The 22,092-nt window shown below is 34.3% G+C and overlaps 1 protein-coding gene across 1 annotated transcript; it reads left to right on the top strand.

The window, feature by feature from the left end:
• Positions 1–6,640: 6,640 nt before the first annotated feature.
• LOC133036281 (uncharacterized) lies at positions 6,641–21,835 on the top strand. Its single transcript, XM_061112822.1, has 4 exons — positions 6,641–7,236; positions 7,332–7,433; positions 7,596–7,885; positions 21,012–21,835. Exons 1-4 carry the CDS (start codon positions 6,641–6,643, stop codon positions 21,833–21,835), a joined length of 1,812 nt encoding a protein of 603 aa, XP_060968805.1.
• Positions 21,836–22,092: the final 257 nt, after the last annotated feature.

The raw sequence follows: 22,092 nt of genomic DNA, 5'->3' as shown, positions 1-22,092 counted from the left end.
GCGGAATATAATGTCTCCTTCCACTCAGATCTCTAACCCTTGTATCCTTTCTGTCGCAGAGTATCACCAAGATCTGAGCCCGAATGTCCTTCTCTTGAAACTGGATTCTTCACATTCTTCCACACTATGATTGAGGTACCACTTGACGTGTGTGGGCACTCACTCACTCACTATAGGGTTCAGTTTTCAGAAGTGAAGAAGAGGAAGAGAGAGTGGCGGCTAGGTTTAGGAAGAAGGCACTCAGTTTTTCTCTGAAGGAATAAGATGCATCATCTTTTTTCTGAAGCCATCACTACCTATTTATAGTCAACCACCTAGGGTTAGGTATTTATTTGGCATTAAAATAATGAAAAAATAAATGATAAATACCCTACATAAGTGGCCGGCCATGGTTAAGGATAATGGGCCCCACTTTAGCAATTTTGCTGTTTTATCATTTCTACATCTCATTTTCTCAAAAACGCCAATTTTCTAATTTAACCATTTAAATTAGGGCTGAGCATGTAGCCCAGTAGGCCGACCAACCCGGCCAACCCACACCGAAAATGGGTCGAACAACCTGTATAATTTTGGGCTGAAGTCCACATGGTTTGAAAAATTTATAACCCGCTGGTTGTGGGTCGGACACGGCCTGAACATATTATAACCCAAACAACCCAACCCAGACCGACCCTATCTTAAGAAAACAAAGTGGTATGGGCTTCTTTATTACATTGGGCCTGCTTGACTTTCTAACCCTATCATATATATACTTATACTATACACATAACACACACAAGACTCAAACACACACATACACAGACACGGCACTAAAGGAGTCCCTCTCTCTCCTTTCTCTCTCTCTCTCATTACAACCTCCTAACCCTAAGTCTAACATGATACAACCTCTACCTACCTCTCTTTCTCGTTCTTGACTCCATTGACGCACACCACAGTAGACCAAGTCACGCTTTGTTGGCCGAGAAAATATCAGGCAATGGTGTCAAGAAGGTTATTCATCTTCTCTTATGTCTATTTATTTTTTGGCATTTTCTTTTGTTCTTTGTTGGAGAATGACACTTTCCTAACCTTAGTCTCTTTCACAGTTTATATATATATATCTGTATCATTCATTTTTTATATGTTTTTATTTTAGTTTTTATATTGTAAGTATAAATCTGGGTGTATTGTTATTAAAGTAAATGGTTTTATTTTTTTATCACAATTTTTTTCTTTGAAATCATGATTGTGGTTTGAGCTTTCTGTCCTATTCTTTTAGTTAATATTAATATTTATTATATTGATGTTTTTGCTTGATTGACATTCACGTAAAATGTCTTTTATGTACTCTTTGATTTGATCAATATATTATTTTATTTTTTGTGTGTGATTTATACTAACTTTGCTCAATTTATTGGTCTGTGTGACTCTTTTGTTGTTTTTGTTTTTCCTTTAGTTATATAATTATTTTAAATTGTTATCAATTATAATAATGTTATTGTTTTATGTTTATAATTTATTTTTAATAATTTGATCAATTTTCTGTTTCGAATTTTAGGCCATAAACTTGAGGACAATGAAATACCAAAAGAGAGGAAGAGTAGAAGATTATTGAAATTGATGATTGATGATTATGAAAATTATATATTTTATATTGTTCAAATTTGTAATAACTGTTTAGTTAGTAGGCCTGTAATTAAATGGCTGTAATGATTAGTTTTTAATTTGTAGAGCTTTGAATTAATTTACCTCATATTTAAACTTTTTATTTATTTTTTTGTTCAGCTTGAGATTTTCATATCTAAATTTTAACTTTGGTTGAAGGTTGTAACCCGACCCAACCCAACCCGTAATTTATTGGGTTGGGTTGGTTTGGGTTGTACATAAAATATAATATGAATGGGTTATATTTTTCCAAACCGATTTAATTGGGTTGGCCCATTGAAATTTCTTCAACCCGGCCAACCCAACCCATGATCAGCCCTAATTTAAATGTCAATTTTAATTATTTAATAACTAAAAATTAATTATTAAATAATATTGTCATTTAATATATTTATTAATTAGACTAACAAAAGCCTCTTAATTAACAAATAAACCCTAGAAACTCTTTCTTCTTAATTTAGCCCTTGCTTAGTGAAAATTCACAAACTAGATATACTCTAATTTTAGAATTATAATTGATTAATCAAAATCAATTAACTGAGTCTTACAAGTAGTATTGTCTCAACTAGTATGGGGACCATGGGCCTATACCTCCGAGCTTCCAATAAGCAGACCAAGAACTTACTAGGTAAATTCACTGACTTATTAATTCCTTGTTGCATTCACGCATAGAACTTGGAATTGCACCTCAGCTATATAGAACGCTCTATATGTTCCACCATATAGATACGCTATCAATTATCCATTGTTATAATCCTAATAATCAATGATCCTCTATAGATGATTTACATTGTATAGGGATTAAATTACTGTTACACCCTTCAATGTATTTTATCCTTAAAACACTTAGCCCCGTATAAATGATATTTCAGTGAACTGAAATGAGTACTCAACCATTTATCTCTGTTTAGCCAAGCTCGAAGGAAACCATAATTTCACTTCTATTTGCTAGATAGAAGCTATAGATTTCATATCTATGTTTAGCGCTCCCACTTAATTTCACTACCATGTTCCCAAAATGTATGTATCACCCTGACCAAAAAGTAGGCTTAACTAACAAATCAAAGAACATGTATAATACTCCTGAGATTGAACCTAACCATATCAGGATTAAGATCATTTGATCTAGGATCAACTAGGTGATATTGAATTGAATAGATATTACGGTAAGTTTAATATATCTGATTCAAAGTTCAATATCGGTCCCCTCCGATGCATACTCCATGCACCCAACCCAAGCTTTACTTTAACCAATGCTATGGAAAGAACATAGCACTTATCCAAGGTGCAAGTAAACTATGTTGTAGATTGTCATATCAGTTAAACCCAGTGTACTGATAAATCTAGGAATACATATTTAATCACATAAACTTGATTACTTTCCACTGTGTTGACGACACAATAAAAAAGAATATAAATGTGATATGGGTTTGGATGAATTTATAAATCAAATAAATAAGTAAATGATAACATGAACCAAATGACACACAAAGTGATGAAAATACTTCTGTTTCTTTATTGATATTTAAAAGATAAAGATTACATTGAAAGGGAGTTTTATTTACGGCATAAAACCCAATATCCTGGCCGAGCGCAGGGGTCCCCATCCACAAGCTGATTAATTAAACCCCTCATTTTCTCTTTTAATATTTCGCTTATTCCCCCCCCCCCCCCCCACCTTTAAAAAAATTTTATTTTTGTATTTATTATCTATATTTTAGGCAAGGGGAGATTGCTATGGCCCGACCCCAGGCCCCTTTTACATTTTAGACAACTTACATTACAAGTTTATATCTACTTTTCTTTCCTTATGGCTGGCATGTTTCTGGACGTATGTTATGCCTTAGTACCCCCTAAGTGACGTAAGAAGGACTTTTTGGGTCACTTAGCTTGACTTTATGTGAGATCATGCATATATTTGTTCGACACAGGTAATCTTATAGAATAAAGATGAATTTAAATATTGACTCCTAGCTATTGGTAGTATTTGCGGAGATGGTCAGTATTCCAGGCTCTAGGTACTATGAATCCATCCATTCTTGTTAGTTTATAGGTCCTGGAGCCTATTTCATCTTCAATTTCGTATGGGGCTTCCTAATTTGGCCCAAGCACCCCCACTCTTGGTTCTTGGGAGGCTGAGAAGACCCTTCTTAGGACAAGGTCACCAATGGTGAATTTCCTGTTTTTGACTTTGGAGTTGAAGTACTTTGCTTCTTTCCTTTGGTATGCTGCCATGCGTATTTGAGATTCCTCCCAAAGCTCGTCTACTAGATCCAGCGCCTCTTACGACAAGGCTTGGTTCTTTGCTGGATCATAAGTGGCTCTTCTGTGGGACGAGATTATAGCCTCTACTGGGATCATGGCTTCGCATCCGTATACCATTGAGAATGGGGAGTGTCTGGTTGTGGTTCTTGCAGTGGTCCGATAGGCCCATAACACGTGTGGCAGTTCCTCAAGACAATTATTATTACAGGCCAAGAGTCTTTTCTTTAGGGTGACCTTAAGTCTCTTATTGACAGCTTCCGCCTCACCATTTGTTTGTGGCCTCACAACCGCAGAAAAACTTTTGATGACTCCATGTCAGTCACAGAAGTCCACGAATTTGTCACAGTCGAACTGCTTTCCATTGTTTGAGACTATTTTGTGAGGAAGCCCGTATCGACATACGATGTTCTTTATGACAAAATCCAAGGCTTTCTTGGCGGTTATGGTCTTCATTGGTTCGGCCTTTGTCCACTTCTTGTAATAATCCATTGCCACTATGGCATTATATTGTTTGATGCCTAAGTGATATTTTAACATCACTTAGTCCATTTATGTGTTCTAGCAAAGCTAGTCACCCGTTCTCGGAAATGTTGTTGTTCTACAGAAACGAGATACTCGAAACTACTCAGTTTCTGAGTAAATCACCTTGTCGGAAATGTGAAAAGATAAGTAGTGAATTTGACTGTTCTGACTTCATGGTTGAAACAAAAACAGAATCGAATAAGCAGAACCCATCGCACTAGGCCATATTTCAACCTAGGCATTGGGTGCTTATTTCAGACCTTTCAGGATGTTGTTTTGATACTTCCAAGGTTCTAGAACTTGAGGACGAGATCTTCCATCCCATTTTTGACCATTCTTGAGAGAATTATTAGAGCAGAATTAACATTTGAGTGATCGAAACCAACACACCAGGTTGATTGTCAACCTGGGCATTGGGCTCAGTTTCCAAGCCTTCAGGTTTGTGGTTTTTTCCCCTGAATTTTCTTGTATCTTCGTTATTTTTAATGACGGAAAAAATACCCGGAACACTTTTTTGGGAAACTGATTATAAAGGACCTAGGTTGATAATATGTCAACTTAGGCGTTGGATCCAATTTTAGGACACCTAGAAGTTTCATTTGGGTTCCAGAAATAGTTGAATCTTAATCTTTGCTGAAAACTATAAATATGCATGGAAGACTTCTCAAAAAAAAAAAAAAAATTCAATGGCCCAAGTTAACATTAGGCTAACCTCAAGTGTCAACCTGAACGTCGGGCTCTTGTTTTGACACTTAAGGATATTTCTTCCACAAAAGCACTTATTTCATCAAATTTTCCGTATAAATATATTATATATATCATGTAAAATTTCTCATACCCCTCTGGAGGAGAATATTATATCTCCTCCACAAGAGCCATGAGAGGGATTGCTTGGAATTGTAGAGGGTTAGGGCAGACCTCTAGAGTTCGTGAGTTGAAGTCCCTGATTCGGTCGCGCTCCCCGAATGTACTTTTTCTGACCGAGCTCAAAGTTAACGCCACTTATCTGGTACGTACACTTCACTCCCTCCATTTTTACTTTAATATCCTTGTGCCAGCTGTTGGTAATGCGGGGGGAATCATTTTGGCTTGGAAGATTGGATTTGAATTTGAGTGTATTTCTTACTCCCAAAACCATATTTCTGGTGTTGTCTATTCGGACCCCCCGTCGCATCCTTGGTTGCTTTCCTATGTGTATGGTCCCTCTTATTGCAATGCTAAGAAAAAGTTTTGGACTGACCTCATGAAGATTGGGGATAGGTTTGGTGGTCCTTGGCTCATTCTGGGAGACACTAATTTTGTTCTTCAGGATTCGGAAAGAGTTGGCATTAAGGGTAGAGACTGTTTTATCCTGGTCATATCTAATTTGGTGAATTCTAGTGGACTTTTTAACATGCCTATTTATGGCAATAAGCTTACCTGGGACAACCACAGGACTGGCCCTAACCATGTTAAATCCGCTCTTGACAAAGGCCTAATTAATGCTGTGTGGCTTAAGCTGTTCCCGAGAGCTGTTCTTTGCTCTTCTCAGACTTGCAATTCTGATCATAAACCTCTCTGCCTACTTTCCGGAGGCTTGGAGGAAAAATTCAAGAGAAGCTTTGAGTTTGAAGAAGAGTGGACTTGGGATGATAGGAGCAAGTTGGTGGTTAATTGCGCATGGAAATCGGTTATCCACTCTTGGGCTCTTGCCAGAGTCTTCAAGAAAATCGGGGCAACACGGGTTTCTCTTTTGCACTGGAAAAGAACCCGATTTGGTAAAATTGAAACTTTGATCAAAGAGTTGGAAGGTAAACTCAATTTAATCCAGAATAGGCTTGTAGGGTCTAGAGACTGGGGTTTTGAATGTGAAATCCGTCGTGCTGTCAATGAAGCTTGGGAACGAAAGGAGTTATGTTGGAAGCAAAGGGCTAAGGTTAATTGGCTAAAGGATGGGGATAAATGCATGAAATTCTTCTTCCTCTCGGCAGCCATCAGAGGGAGACGGAATGCTATTGAAAGTATCTTAAACAAAGATAATGTCTGGATTTCTAGACGTGACTTGATTGGGAAAGAATTCATCGACTACTTTCAAGGAATTTTCTCCAGTTCGGTCAATGGTCAGGATCTAAACTGTGACTATCTTATTTAGGATAGGATATTTGTTGATGACCAGGCAGATCTTGTGAAATGCCCTACTAATGAAGAAATTCGTAGTGCTCTCTTTGCTATGGGTAACAAAAAGGCCCCAGGACCGGATGGGATGTCTGTTCTGTTCTTCAAGCACTATTGGGGGACTGTGGGCGAGGATTTCTCTGAGGTTGTCTTGGATTTTTTTTGGACGGACATTATGCATAAAGGTGTTAACGCAACAAATATCGTCCTTATCCCCAAGGTCCAAAACCCAAAAAGAATGAACCATTATAGGCATATTTCACTGTGTAACGTGTTGTATAAGGTTATTTCTAAAATCATTGCTAATAGAATTAAGCCTCCGCTCCCTTTTTTGATTTGTCCTACCCAAGCTGCTTTTGTTCCGGGGAGGAATATCCAGGATAACAATGTAATCATTCAAGAGATTATCCACTCCTTCAACAGGAAAAAAGGCAAGGAAGGATGTTTTGCCATAAAAATTGACCTTATGAAAGCCTATGACAAACTGAGCTGGAATTTTGTTAACCATGTGCTTGCTGGGTTTGGGGCGCCGCAAAAGTTTCGGGGTTGGATTTCCCAATGCATCACTACCACCTCTCTCAATATTTGCCTTAATGGTGGTCAGTTTGGTAACATCACCCCCTCTTGTGGTCTTCGTCAGGGTGACCCCTTGTCTCCTTACTTGTTCATTTGGGAGTGGAAATTTTGTCTAGACTTTTGATCGAAGCACAATGCGAAGGCTCTATTAAGGGTATTAAAATAAGCAGGGGTGGCCCTATACTCTCCCACATTTTCTTTGTGGATCACTTAATCTTGGTTGGGAGAGCGAATTTGGAAGAAGCTAAAAGTTATTGGCAATGCATTGAGAGGTTTTGCGATTGGTCCGACCATCAAGTCAATAAACTCAAAACCTCGGTCTTTTTTAGTATAAATACTTTTAGTGGCATGAAAAGAAGTATCAAGTCGGTGCTCGGAATTGGGTCTCCGGAAGGTAATATCAAATACTTAGGGTTACCTCTCTTTCGCTCCAGACAAAAGGATGCCGACTTCAATTTCATCATTGAGAACCTCATGTCTAAACTTCAGGGATGGAAAGCTAAGTCTCTGTCTAAAGCGGGTCGTGCTACTCTCATAAAGTCTGTTGGCCTTTCCTTACCTATGTATGCCATGCAAACGACCAAACTCTCAAGTTGCCTTGTGACTAAGATTGATGGAATGGTTCCTGATTTCTGGTGGGGGTCTGAAAAGGGTAACCATGGCCTGTATCTAAAAGCTTGGGATAAACTTTTCCTTCCTAAGTCTTTAAGGGGGCTTGGGTTCCGTAAAACTAGAGAAATGAACCTTGCCTTCTTAGCGAAATGGGAGTGGTGTTGGGTTTTATGCCCTAAATAAAACTCATTTCAATATAATCAGATTTACTTATTAATATAGATCAGAAATAACATTTAATGTTGCATGGTTCACGTGATTTATTTCATGATTATATGTACATAATGTATGAATTCATCTGAAACCCTTTTCACATACTTGATCCTGTTTATTGTGTTGTCAACATATTGGAAAGTAAACATGACTATGTGAATAAAGTTTCCTAGATTTATCAAACACAGGGTTTTACTGATATGATAATCTACAACAGAGTTTACTTGCATTTGGAGAAATGCTATGTTCTTTCCAGAGCATTGGTTAAAGTAAAGCTCAGGTTGGATGCATGGAGTATGCATCGGAAGGGACCGATATAGAACTTTGACTTAGATTTATTAAACTTACCGTAATATCTATTCAAGTCAATATCGCCTAGTTGATCATAGATCAAATTATCTCAATCCTGTTATGATTAGGCTCAATCTCAAGAGGCTATTCGTGTTCTTTGATTTGTTAGCTAAGCCTACTTTTGGGTCAGGGTGATACGTACATTTTGGGAACACGGTAGTGCAATTGAGTGGGAGCGCTAACATAAACATGGAATCTATAGCTTCTATCTGGCGAATAGTAAGTAAAGGATGATCTCCTTCGAGCTTGACCAAACGAAAATAAATGGTGGAGTACTCATTTCACATAAGCTGAAATATCATTTATACGGGGTTAAGTGTTTTAAGGATAAAATACATTGTAGGGTGTAACGGTAATCTAATCCCTTTACAGTGTAGATCGTTCATATAGAGGATCATTGATCAAATTAGGATTATAACAATGGATAACTAATGATGTGTCTATATGGTGGAACATATAGAGCATTCTATATACTGAGAGTGCAATTCTAAGTTCTATGCGTGGATTCAACGACGAATTAATAAGTCAGTGAATTTAGGTTCTAAATTCTTGATCTGCTTATTGGAAGCTCGGTTATATAGACCCATGGTCCCCCCACTAGTTGAGATAATATTGCTTGTAAGACTCATATAATTGGTTTTGATTAATCAATTATAATTCTCAATTTAGACTATGTCTATTTGTGAATTTTTCACTAAGTAAGGGCGAAATTGTAAAGAAAGAGTTTTAGGGGCATATTTGTTAATTATGATACTTTGTATGGTTCAATTAATAAATATGATAAATGACAATATTATTTAATAATTATTTATAGTTATTAAATAGTTAGAATTGGCTTTTAAATGGTTGAATTTGAAAATTGGCGTTTTTGAGAAAATGAGATGCAGAAATGATAAAACTGCAAAATTGCAAAAAGTGAGGCCCAAATCCACATTGCTTAGGGCCGGCCACTTTTATAGGGTTTTTCATCTGATATTTTCATTATTTTAATGCCAAATAATTCAAACCTAACCCTAGTGGAATGCTATAAATAGATAGTGAAGGCTTCAGGAAGTTTACACTTAACTTTCTGATTTCCTTCAGAGAAAAACCTGAGCCTTCTCTCTCTATACCTAGCCACCACCTTATTCTCTTTCTTCTTCCTTGAAATTTCAAACCACTTAGTGATTAGAGTAGTGCCCACACACAGCAAGTGATACCTCAATCATAGTGAGGAAGATCGTGAAGAAAGACATTCAACAAGAAGGAGTTTCAGCACTAAAGAAGGAGAGAAAGAGATCCAGGTTCAGATCTTGATAATACTCTGCGACAGAAAGGATACAAGGGTTAGAGATCTGAACGGAAGGAGTCATATTATTCCGCTGCACCCAATGTAAGGTTTCTAATACTTTATATGTGTTTATTTCGTAATCGTTTTAAAAGTTCATATTTAGGGTGTTAATCAACATACTTGTGAGTAGATCTAAGATCCTGGTAAAGTAATTTCCAACAACTGGCCTCAAAGCCATGGTAATTGATTTGCTTGCAAGAAATTTGGACTTAAAACAATTTGTTTGATGTTTTGGATGGTATCATGTTGTTTTGAGTGTTATTTGATGATTGATTGATGTTTGTGAATTTTTGTGAAAAATAATTGAATATCTGCTTCTGGAATTATTTTTATTGGATAGTATGGAAAAAATTAAGCAATTTACTTTTTTACTGAACTCAATTTCGATTTAATTTGAATTAGTTATGATTTTTTGAAGTTTCGAAAAAAATCGGGATCGTGCAACAGGGACACGCGCGCGGAAATCATGCTGCCTCCCCCTGCGCCGTGTCTCCTCGCCCATGCAACCCTATAGCGCGCCCATGGACAGTATGCAATGCATACTTTCCGTACAGCTCGCAATTTTTTCGTTTTTCTTCGATTTTTCATGCTATTTCATGGATTTAACTTCTGATTTTTTGTGTAGTTTTGTATTTAGACATTTACTATTCCTAATTCAATTCTAAATATCATAATTAAATTAATTAATTTTTTTAAAATTAATTCATGATATTAGTGTAATTTGAATTTGAAAATAGTAAATATCTATCTTTTTTGCTTAATTATCTATCTTATTTTTAAATTTGATTATATCTTATCTTATTTTTAATTTAAGGTCAGATTTTAAATTTTTAAATTAAATATTTTTTTCTTAAATAATTTGACCTTATTTAAATTTAAAAAAAGATAACTATATTCATGTAATTTTAAATAGAAGTAAGATATTTTGCTAACTTTTAAATTTTGTTATTTTATTTATTTAAATTAAATCATAAAATCTGAAAAAGATATTTATTTATCTTTTTTAATTTTTATTGAATATTTAATTTATAAAATAACATTAAATTTTTAAAAGTAATTAGCAAATTTTGAAATGATATTTAGGTTAATTGAAACCTAATTTTTCAAAATTGTAGGTTTAATTTTAAATATTATTTTATTAATTTCGAAAATACATAAATTTTATTTTATTTTATTATTTTTTCGAAAATAATTTTTTTTTTATTTTATTTAATTATTTTTTGAAATTTAATTATTTAAAATTAAATAAATCCTACATCCAACTATCCAGCTAACCTTGTTGCAGGAGTATGTGTTTTAGCTTGTTTGTAAGTTTTTAAAACCTATTATTGCTTGATTGCAAATAGCCATGGTTAACTTGTTGACAGATCTAATGATTTGATTTTAACTCATGGCTCCTTTGGTCAAGTAAATAATTTGTAACAGGTATATTTACAATCTTCTTTCATCTGTGTATGACCTAGCAACATGATAAGATCCATCCAAATTGTGTGCCTGTGTGAGCCTATGTGTTTAATTTTATTATAGATGCATATTGGTTGTTGTTGCTAAATAAAATATCATAGTTTTTGATAGATTTTATTTAGGCCCATTTAGTTTTTGGGCCTATTCAATTAATAACAGTTGTTCTTTTTAAGGTTAAATTCCTCTCTTTTGGGCCTTGTGTGAGAGTTGGGAGCCATAGTAGTGGGTACGACATACTGAACCCAGCACCCCCTCACATGAACCACCCCAATTGTGAAGGCCCATTTGCCTGATTTGAATGACTGTACTAGGTTAATTAAATTAGTTTAATCTAATAAAATTGATTAGCAACATAATTAATTTCATTTATTTTGAAATTAATTTAAGAAAACCATAGTTTAATGAATTTTATTCTAAGCTAAACTATATGTATTTTCTTGTATTTAATTAAATATAGAATTATAACCAACTAGATTCTTTCTGAAGCTTAATTTGAATTTTTCATTAAATATTCCTATTTAAGTTGAAAATTAGTTCTCTCTAACTAATCAACTTAAATCTGAATATCTTTTGAATTTCAAATTTCAAAATTAAGTTGAGGAATTTTAAGAATTAGTTATTAAGATTCTTTAGATATTTTTTTAAGTTGATATTTTTTCAAATATTAACTTAAAATGGAATATTTTCAAATTAAGTGGTTACAACTTAATTTTTGATATTTAGTTAAATTTAAATTTGAAAATATTTAAGTTCTAGATTTTTTCTAATACAACTTAAATTAGATATTTTTTTTCAAATTTTGTGGAAAAGATACTTAGTCAAATAAGATATTTTCTAGATAGTTATTTCTAGACTACTTATTATTTCTAATATTAAATAGGAAAATATTATACATTGTGAAATTAATTATTTAAATAATTAATTTTGGTACAATTTATTTTAAGTATATTTTTTCCTAGTATTAAACTAGAGATTAATAATTAAGCCTTCTCTACACTTAATTATTTATTTCTTGAATTTAATACATTTAATTAAATTGAAAATTAAATATCTAAGTTGATTTTCATCATGATACTTAAATATTTATTTTTCATGACACTTAATTCAATAGAAAATTATTTTTAGTTGAAATTTATTTTTTCAACTAAATTTAAATAATTTTCAAAATATATTTTTTCTTTATTTTATTAATCAATTTTCGAAATTGCGTTTCATAATACAAGACGATTTTGAATTTATCTTGAAAAATAGATTAAGTTGTAAATTAATTATTTATTTTAATTAATTCTTGGACCAACTTAAATCAATGATTTTTTCATTTATCGATTAATTTAAAATAAATGAATTAAAGTATATTATTAGAAATTGAATTAATTAGTCAAAGGAAAATCTAGATAGGTGATATTTTTGCTTGAAGTATTTTTCTAAGTAATTATTATTTAAGTATTTCGAAAAACATAAAGTTTTAATACTTTCTTTTTCAAAATACAATAAATATATTCTCATGAAAATTTATTTTGAGTTGCAAATTAATTTAAATTAATACAACTTAAATAATTTTCTTAATATTTATATATCAAAATTACTACTGAGATGGAAATAATTCAACTTATTTCAATCACCATCTAAGTATAATTTATAAATATTATGTTGACGCGGTTTTTCGTCAACGGATCTAAGAAGATCGTAAAACGAGCAAGATGAACACAAGCAATAGTTAATCAAAGTAAACCGGTTTGCAAAAAGAAATTCACCATAAACGAACACAAGAATTTTATAGTGGTTCACCTCCTTTCAGCGGTAATAGGCTAGTCCACTTGGAGTGTTATTGATCTCAATGCTTGAGGTGAGTTCTCCAGAGTTATGTTCTCCAAGAGTTCACTCCTCAAGTGAGTTTTTAGAATTTGAGAGAGGGAGCTCAAGAGTATGATCTCGTGAGTATCAATTTCAGGGTCCCTTTACAAGTGATTTCACCCCCCCTTATATAGATATTCATCTAGGATTTAAAATCCCTTAAACATAGGTATCCCCTCCCGTAACTATAGTTCGGTTAGGTTCAAGATACAAAATAATAATAAAATAATTATTTTAAAAAATAAATATCTCTTCACTTATCACTTTTTGACTATATTTTCGGAGCAGCTCTAACAGCACGCGTCCCTCATATTTAGCGGACCCGGATGGTCATGGGTACCTGAGGGGAGCTAATTGGGTCGGTTCGTGCCCATCAGGTCCTTGAGATAATTTGACAGCTGAGGAGCCCTTTACACCTTAGCACCTGACGGTTGCACCTTGGCATCTGACGGAGTTGGGAGCTTAGTGCGCCCACAATGCCCCTCTTTGGCCTTTGAGCTCCTCTTTGGCCCTTGAGCTCCTCCTTGGTCCATGAGCTCCTCCATGGTCCATGAGCTCCTCCATGGCCCTTGAGCTCCTCCATGGCCAATAAGCTCCTCCTTGGTCCATAAGCTCCTCCATGGTCCATGAGCTCCTCCATGGCCCTTGAGCTCCTCCTTGGTCCATGAGCTCCTCCATGGTCCATGAGCTCCTTCTTGGTCCATGAGCTCCTCCATGGCCAATAAGCTCCACCTTGTTGGACCTCCACATCTAGAGTAAAAAATTCATGCACCATTATTTTGGATTTTTTGAGAGATAACATATTAAATTAAATTCTAATTTAGAATTTTAATTCTAAATTCGATATTTAATGAATATATTTTATTATAAATAATAATAAAAATACATTTAAAAGAATGAGCTTTATTATTAAGATATTCGATCTCCATTGTTGGTTTTACATAGCGTTTGTTTCAGTGAGTAATCCTCCCTAATGGAGGAACGTTCATTAGCAATTTCGCACCGTTTAATCTCGAAAGATAAGTAGTTTGTAAGTGTTTTATATGGTATGGATCACCCTAATGGTGGCGACCATATTTGACTTGCAAAATATGAAACAATAGTAGAAGCTCATAAGATAGAATTGCCTTGACTCTCGCCTAAACGGGACAACGCTGAATTTCAATCTTGATCGAATAAAAGGTTGCTAGAATGATTAACATTTTACATGAGCTGACAACTCTATTCAATGGATGGTAGCTTTGACTCTCGGCTAAACGGAACACTGATATCAGTTTGTTGAAAATCTTGGAAATTATTTAGGATTGTATGTTTTAGTATTTTCACTTGTCATTCCTTCTTGCTATATGTTTAATAATTTTTGAATTGTGTATGAATTTATATTGAACCATGTTATTTTTTGTTATTAAATTGTAGTTTAATTTCGAATCTTCATTGTTGGTCTAACTTGGTTTGTTTATCTAATGAGATAAATCCTTAATGGATTTTCACCATTATACATACATAATAGTGTTAGATCTCGAAAGATAAATATTGTATATGCAACATCTAGCTGTTCATCAATTGATGACACCTTAGACTAGTATTTTTACAATATGAAACAAGAAGATTGTATAAATAAGATTACTTTGACTTTCGCTAATCAAAGCATCGTTGGATTCTTATTTAAACAACGAAATTATCCTAATTCCTCTTAGCTTATTCATTTCGAATTAGCTTAATAACATATCATTGGATGAATGGTCTATAAATCATTTCATGTCATTCTATTTTCTCTTAAGAAATTAAATGACATATGATTATAACCCGAAATTCTACTCCACAATGATATAAGTCCTCAATCTTAGAAATCTCCTACTTGTATGGGCAAATCTGACTTAGAGTTTAAATTAGTAGTGGTGGTCCAAGAAAGAATTACTCATTATATTTGGTATAAATTTAAGTCTTTGACTTTAATTTTAGAATCCAAATAGAAATTTTCTTATATTTCTAATTCCAGGATACAATACAGTTACACTTTCACAAGTGTTTAATATCCATCTTCTATTAATGGATTCAAACTGTATGGAATATGAGTTTAGTATTCTGTGACCATGATCCACTTGCACTATTTTAATAACTCTTTCATGTAACTAAACCTAAGTCATCAAAAGACACTACCACACTTTTTTAATCTATGGCATTTGTATCTTGTTCATCGTGGTTTTGACAAGATCAATCTTTGCAAAGAGTTAATATGCCTATATCCACTGAAAGTAAGTTCATCTCATTCGCAGATGGATGCACATTCAGGGGTGGATATGAGTTTTTCGTTGTATTCTTAAAACGATCACTCTAGATTATACCTTAAGCAAAGAAATTTGAAATGTTTGAAAAAAAAATTATTTCTAGCAATGGTGATTAACCATTAAGGTAAGTGGTTAAAGATCTTGCGAACTGATAGGGGTGGAGAAATAGTTAGTAGATGTGCAGTTCAGAGATCATTAAATTGATTTTTGAATTATATCCAAACTTACCTCCCCAGAAATTTCGATTTGCATATTGATGATTAGTTACTAGTCGTTGCCTAAGCCTTTCTATGGTAATACAATTTCAGAATGATGTAATGGTTGTATACTTAATGTAAATCATTACTAGATTCATGTATGACCTAATCAAAATCTTAAGAAAAGCTAGAATTGTTAACCATGGTTTGTTAGCTATTCTAAGTGATTAGGGGTGGACCATCACATAGTCAATAGATAAGAAAGTGTTTATTTAAACAAATACTACTTTTCTAAGAAAATGACTAAGTCTGAAAATAAAGTAGAAAATAAAGGAGATATTTTTCTTGATTCCAAAAGTGTTCTATCATCTTATATGACATATGATGATCCCACTGCCTCTGTTGTCTTGTCACAACCAAAGAGGTCAATACCATTTAGTTTTCTTAGACATAATTCACGGTACCTTGTCGTAGTGGGAGAGTTTCTAGGAACTCACCTTCTTATGACTTGGAAGACACTAGTGATTAAAATCCATTGTGAGTTTAAACAAGTAATGGGTTGTTAAGATAAGAAACCAAGAAGAAAGCCAAGAGAACTATAGTTTGATCCATTCACATGGAATAACCTAAAGTTTTCTATTACAAGGACATAAAAGGAAATTTTCGTGTATAAGTCTATTCAATGGACTTAACAAAACTTCCTGTTCCTAGTATTATAGGTTTGAGTTTATCTTAACCTATGGCTTATGGTATACCTAGAAATTACTTACTCTAATGCAAGCAACTTACTTTAGTAAGATGCTGAAGCATTTTCTTTCAAATGGCAATCTATAGAAGCTTCTCGACTTCTAGGCATAGATTTTATTTATCTAAGGAAAAGTCTCAACTATTCCAGAAAAGATAAAGCCATGAAAGAATTTCTTATATCAACAGTGAGAGGTCTCAGATATGCTTTAGTATGCCTTAGACCAGACACCTGCTGTTGAGTGGGAGTAATGAGTAGGTATCAGATTAATCCAGGAGAAGAACATTGGAAGATAATCAAGTAAATCTTAAGATTAAGAAGAGGAACTTGTTGGGTTTTATGCCCTAAATAAAACTCATTTCAATATAATCAGATTTACTTATTAATATAGATCAGAAATAACATTTAATGTTGCATGGTTCACATGATTTATTTCATGATTATATGTACATAATGTATGAATTCATCTGAAACCCTTTTCACATACTTGATCCTGTTTATTGTGCTGTCAACACATTGGAAATTAAACATGACTATGTGAATAAAGTTTCCTAGATTTATCAGACACAGGGTTTTACTGATATGATAATCTACAACAGAGTTTACTTGCATTTGGAGAAATGCTATGTTCTTTCCAGAGCATTGGTTAAAGTAAAGCTCAGGTTGGATGCATGGAGTATGCATCGGAAGGGACCGATATTGAACTTTGACTTAGATTTATTAAACTTACCGTAATATCTATTCAAGTCAATATCGCCTAGTTGATCCTAGATCAAATGATCTTAATCTTGTTATGATTAGGCTTGATCTCAAGAGGCTATTCGTGTTCTTTGATTTGTTAGTTAAGCCTACTTTTGGGTCAGGGTGATACGTACATTTTGGGAACACGGTAGTGCAATTGAGTGGGAGCGCTAACATAAACATGGAATCTATAGCTTCTATCTGGCGAATAGTAAGTAAAGGATGATCTCCTTCGAGCTTGATCAAACGAAAATAAATGGTGGAGATCTCATTTCACATAAGCTGAAATATCATTTATACGGGGTTAACTGTTTTAAGGATTAAATACATTGTAGGGTGTAACGGTAATCTAATCCCTTTACAGTGTAGATCATTCATATAGAGGATCATTGATCAAATTAGGATTATAACAATGGATAACTAATGATGTGTCCATATGGTGGAACATATAGAGCATTCTATATACTGAGAGTGCAATTCTAAGTTCTATGCGTGGATTCAACGAAGAATTAATAAGTCAGTGAATTTAGGTTATAAATTCTTGATTGGCTTATTGGAAGCTCGGTTATATAGACCCATGGTCCCCCCACTAGTTGAGATAATATTGCTTGTAAGACTCATATAATTGGTTTTGATTACTCAATTATAATTCTCAAATTAGACTATGTCTATTTGTGAATTTTTTACTAAGTAAGGGCGAAATTGTAAAGAAAGAGTTTTAGGGGCATATTTGTTAATTATGATACTTTGTATGGTTCAATTAATAAATATGATAAATGACAATATTATTTAATAATTATTTATAGTTATTAAATAGTTAGAATTGGCATTTAAATGGTTGAATTAGAAAATTGGCGTTTTTGAGAAAATTAGATGCAGAATTGAGAAAACTGCAAAATCCAAGTAAGGCCCATTACACTACATGGCCGGCCACTTGGGATGGTTTTTCAAACTGATATTTTCATTATTTTAATGCCAAATAATTCAAACCTAACCCTAGTGGAATGCTATAAATAGATAGTGAAGGCTTCAGGAAATTTACACTTAACTTTCACACTTTTTCCTTTAAAGAAAAACCTGAGCCTTCTCTCTCTATACCTAGCCGCCACCTTCTTCTCTTTCTTCCCTCTTCAATTTCGAAATTTCTTAGTGTTAGAGTAGTATCCACACACAGCAAGTGATACCTCAATCATAGTGAGGAAGATCGTGAAGAAAGACATTCAACAAGAAGGAGTTTCAGCACTAAAGAATCAGAGAAAGAGATCCAGGTTCAGATATTGATAATGCTCAGCTACAGAAAGGAATCAAGGGCTAGATATCTGAACGGAAGGAGTCATATTATTCCGCTGCACCCAATGTAAGGTTTACTAAACTTTATATGTGTTTATTTCATCGTTTTAGAAAGTTCATATTTAGGGTGTTAATCAACATACTTGTGAGTAGATCTAAGATCCTGGTAAAATAATCTTTAACAGAGCTATATATTAGTCAATAAGAGTGTGTTTGAAACTCTTAGACTACACCACATCAGATTTCGAGATTTGCCATTGTGCTAGAAAATCTTTCTGATAAGATGGTGATTACTCTGGGGGTGGAATATTGATTTTGGAGAAGTGTAAAAACCTATCTGAAGTCTCTAGGTCTACCAGAAAGGGATTGAATGTTAAAGTTGCAGGAAAGGTACTTATTCAGTCTAAGGAAAGTTCTATACATTTTTGGCACCATTCCAAATTGCCTTAACTACTAGTGTTATTTCCTGATTAACCAAAAGTAGTTGCCAAAGGTATAGAATCCAGTATCCCAAAAGAGTAGACATATAGAGAGGAATTTCACATTATCAATGATTTTGTGATTAAGGAAGAGTAATGGTGGAGAAAAGGTTATGTTTAAATCAACCTTTCAGATCCCATTACGAGGAGTTTACTACTACTACACTTGATTTGTATATCAAGGTGTTGAGATTATTTGAAATGCACTTTTTGTTTTATATTAGTGCAAGTGGGAGTTTGTTGGGTTTTATGCCCTAAATAAAACTCATTTCAATATAATCAGATTTACTTATTAATATAGATCAGAAATAACATTTAATGTTGCATGGTTCACATGATTTATTTCATGATTATATGTACATAATGTATGAATTCATCTGAAACCCTTTTCACATACTTGATCCTGTTTATTGTGTTGTCAACATATTGGAAAGTAAACATGACTATGTGAATAAAGTTTCCTAGATTTATCAAACACAGGGTTTTACTGATATGATAATCTACAACAGAGTTTACTTGCATTTGGAGAAATGCTATGTTCTTTCCAGAGCATTGGTTAAAGTAAAGCTCAGGTTGGATGCATGGAGTATGCATCGGAAGGGACCGATATTGAACTTTGACTTAGATTTATTAAACTTACCGTAATATCTATTCAAGTCAATATCGCCTAGTTGATCCTAGATCAAATGATCTCAATCCTGTTATGATTAGGCTCAATCTCAAGAGGCTATTCGTGTTCTTTGATTTGTTAGTTAAGCCTACTTTTGGGTCAGGGTGATACGTACATTTTGGGAACACGGTAGTGCAATTGAGTGGGAGCGCTAACATAAACATGGAATCTATAGCTTCTATCTGGCGAATAGTAAGTAAAGGATGATCTCCTTCGAGCTTGACCAAACGAAAATAAATGGTGGAGTACTCATTTCACATAAGCTGAAATATCATTTATGCGGGGTTAAGTGTTTTAAGGATAAAATACATTGTAGGGTGTAACGGTAATCTAATCCCTTTACAGTGTAGATCATTCATATAGAGGATCATTGATCAAATTAGGATTATAACAATGGATAACTAATTATGTGTCTATATGGTGGAACATATAGAGCATTCTATATACTGAGAGTGCAATTCTAAGTTCTATGCGTGGATTCAACGAAGAATTAATAAGTCAGTAAATTTAGGTTCTAAATTCTTGATCTGCTTATTGGAAGCTCGGTTATATAGACCCATGGTCCCCCCACTAGTTGAGATAATATTGCTTGTAAGACTCATATAATTGGTTTTGATTAATCAATTATAATTCTCAATTTAGACTATGTCTATTTGTGAATTTTTCACTAAGTAAGGGCGAAATTGTAAAAAAAAAGTTTTAGGGGCATATTTGTTAATTATGATACTTTGTATGGTTCAATTAATAAATATGATAAATGACAATATTATTTAATAATTATTTATATTTATTAAATAGTTAGAATTGGCTTTTAAATGGTTGAATTTGAAAATTGGCGTTTTTGAGAAAATGAGATGCAGAAATGATAAAACTGCAAAATTGCAAAAAGTGAGGCCCAAATCCACATTGCTTAGGGCCGACCACTTTTATAGGGTCTTTCATCTTATATTTTCATATTTTAATGCCAAATAATTCAAACGTAACCCTAGTGGAATGCTATAAACAGATAGTGAAGGCTTCAGGAAATTTACACTTAACTTTCTGATTTCCTTCAGAGAAAAACCTGAGCCTTCTCTCTCTATACCTAGCCGCCACCTTCTTCTCTTTCTTCTTCCTTGAAATTTCGAACCACTTAGTGATTAGAGTAGTGCCCACACACAGCAAGTGATACCTCAATCATAGTGAGGAAGATCGTGAAGAAAGACATTCAACAAGAAGGAGTTTCAGCACTAAAGAAGGAGAGAAAGAGATCCAGGTTCAGATCTTGATAATACTCTGCGACATAAAGGATACAAGGGTTAGAGATCTGAACGGAAGGAGTCATATTATTCCGCTGCACCCAATGTAAGGTTTCTAATACTTTATATGTGTTTATTTCGTAATCGTTTTAGAAGTTCATATTTAGGGTGTTAATCAACATACTTGTGAGTAGATCTAAGATCCTATTAAAATAATTTCCAACAGGTGGAACCTTTTAATAGGAAACCAATCCTTTTGCTGTCAAATTTTGGAAGCGAAATACCTTAAAGGAAAGCCTTTTCTTAATTGTACTTCCAAGAATTCTGATTCGTGATTTTGGAAAAATGTGGTTATATCTAAAACTATCTTAAAAAAAGGAGCCTGTAAGTTGGTGGTGGACGGGAAGGATACTAATATTTGGAATTACCCTTGGATCGCTCATAGAAAAGGTTTCCTCCTTCGTTCTGACGGCTCCTCCACGGTTGGGGTAACCAAAGTTGCTGATCTATTGTTAAATAATGGGGGATGGAATATCCCCTTGTTAAATAGTGCTTTCGATAAGGGTACTGTATCTGATATCTTGAAAGGGGGTAATCCATCTGGACTGGCCAACGATAAATGGATTTGGACGTTGGAAGGGAATGGGCGGTTCTCGAATAAATCAACTTATCTTGCTCAAGCCCTTGACAGAGCGCCTCTTTGTGAGGCCGCCCCGTGTCTTTGGAATAGACTATGGAACAGTAAAATTTCTGAAAGACTGAAAACTCTTTGCTGGTGTATTCTGGCCAAGGCTCTTCCTGTCCGTTCTGTGATCGGCAGAAAATTTCCCATTGAGGAGGTGTTGTGTCCTCTGTATGGGATAGAGAATGAAACTATTAAACATCTGTTCTTATCTTGTAATGTGGCTTTCTATTTGTGGAGATCCTCACCGTGGGGCATTTTTCCTGTGTGTGATACTGGCACCTGGATGTGGGACTGGGTTAAATTCATTTGGGACCTTAAAAACAAAGGCATCAATTCTGATGAGGTCTTCCTTTATGCTTCGTTAACTGTGGACACCATCTGGCGGATCATGAATGATAAGGTACATAATAACTGTCTCTTTGATGTAACTAAATGTATTGATAGTATTCGCTCTTCTTTTACTGTTCACCATGCGTCTGTGTTCCCTTGCTCTACTCCGTGCTTGATGGATGACTGACGCCCTCCCTCGCAAGACTGGATAAATCTGAATTGTGATGTTAAAGTGGGGTTGGACACTATGTGTACTGCGGTTGTTGCAAGGGATCATCTTGGCAAGGTGATATGGGTTTATACTTCCAGACTGTTGTTTGCGGATGCTCTCTGTGGGGAAGCGAGCTCGGCTTGAAGTTTATTATTGTAGAGAGTGATTCAAGTGTAGTTATCAATGCTCTTAACAGGACTGAGCCCAAGTGGGAGCTTGAGAACTATGTCTCC

The sequence above is a fragment of the Cannabis sativa genome, chromosome 3 (assembly GCF_029168945.1).
Source record: "Cannabis sativa cultivar Pink pepper isolate KNU-18-1 chromosome 3, ASM2916894v1, whole genome shotgun sequence".
NCBI classification, from domain to species: Eukaryota; Viridiplantae; Streptophyta; class Magnoliopsida; order Rosales; family Cannabaceae; genus Cannabis; species Cannabis sativa.
This window is presented reverse-complemented; position numbering and strand designations above follow the sequence as displayed.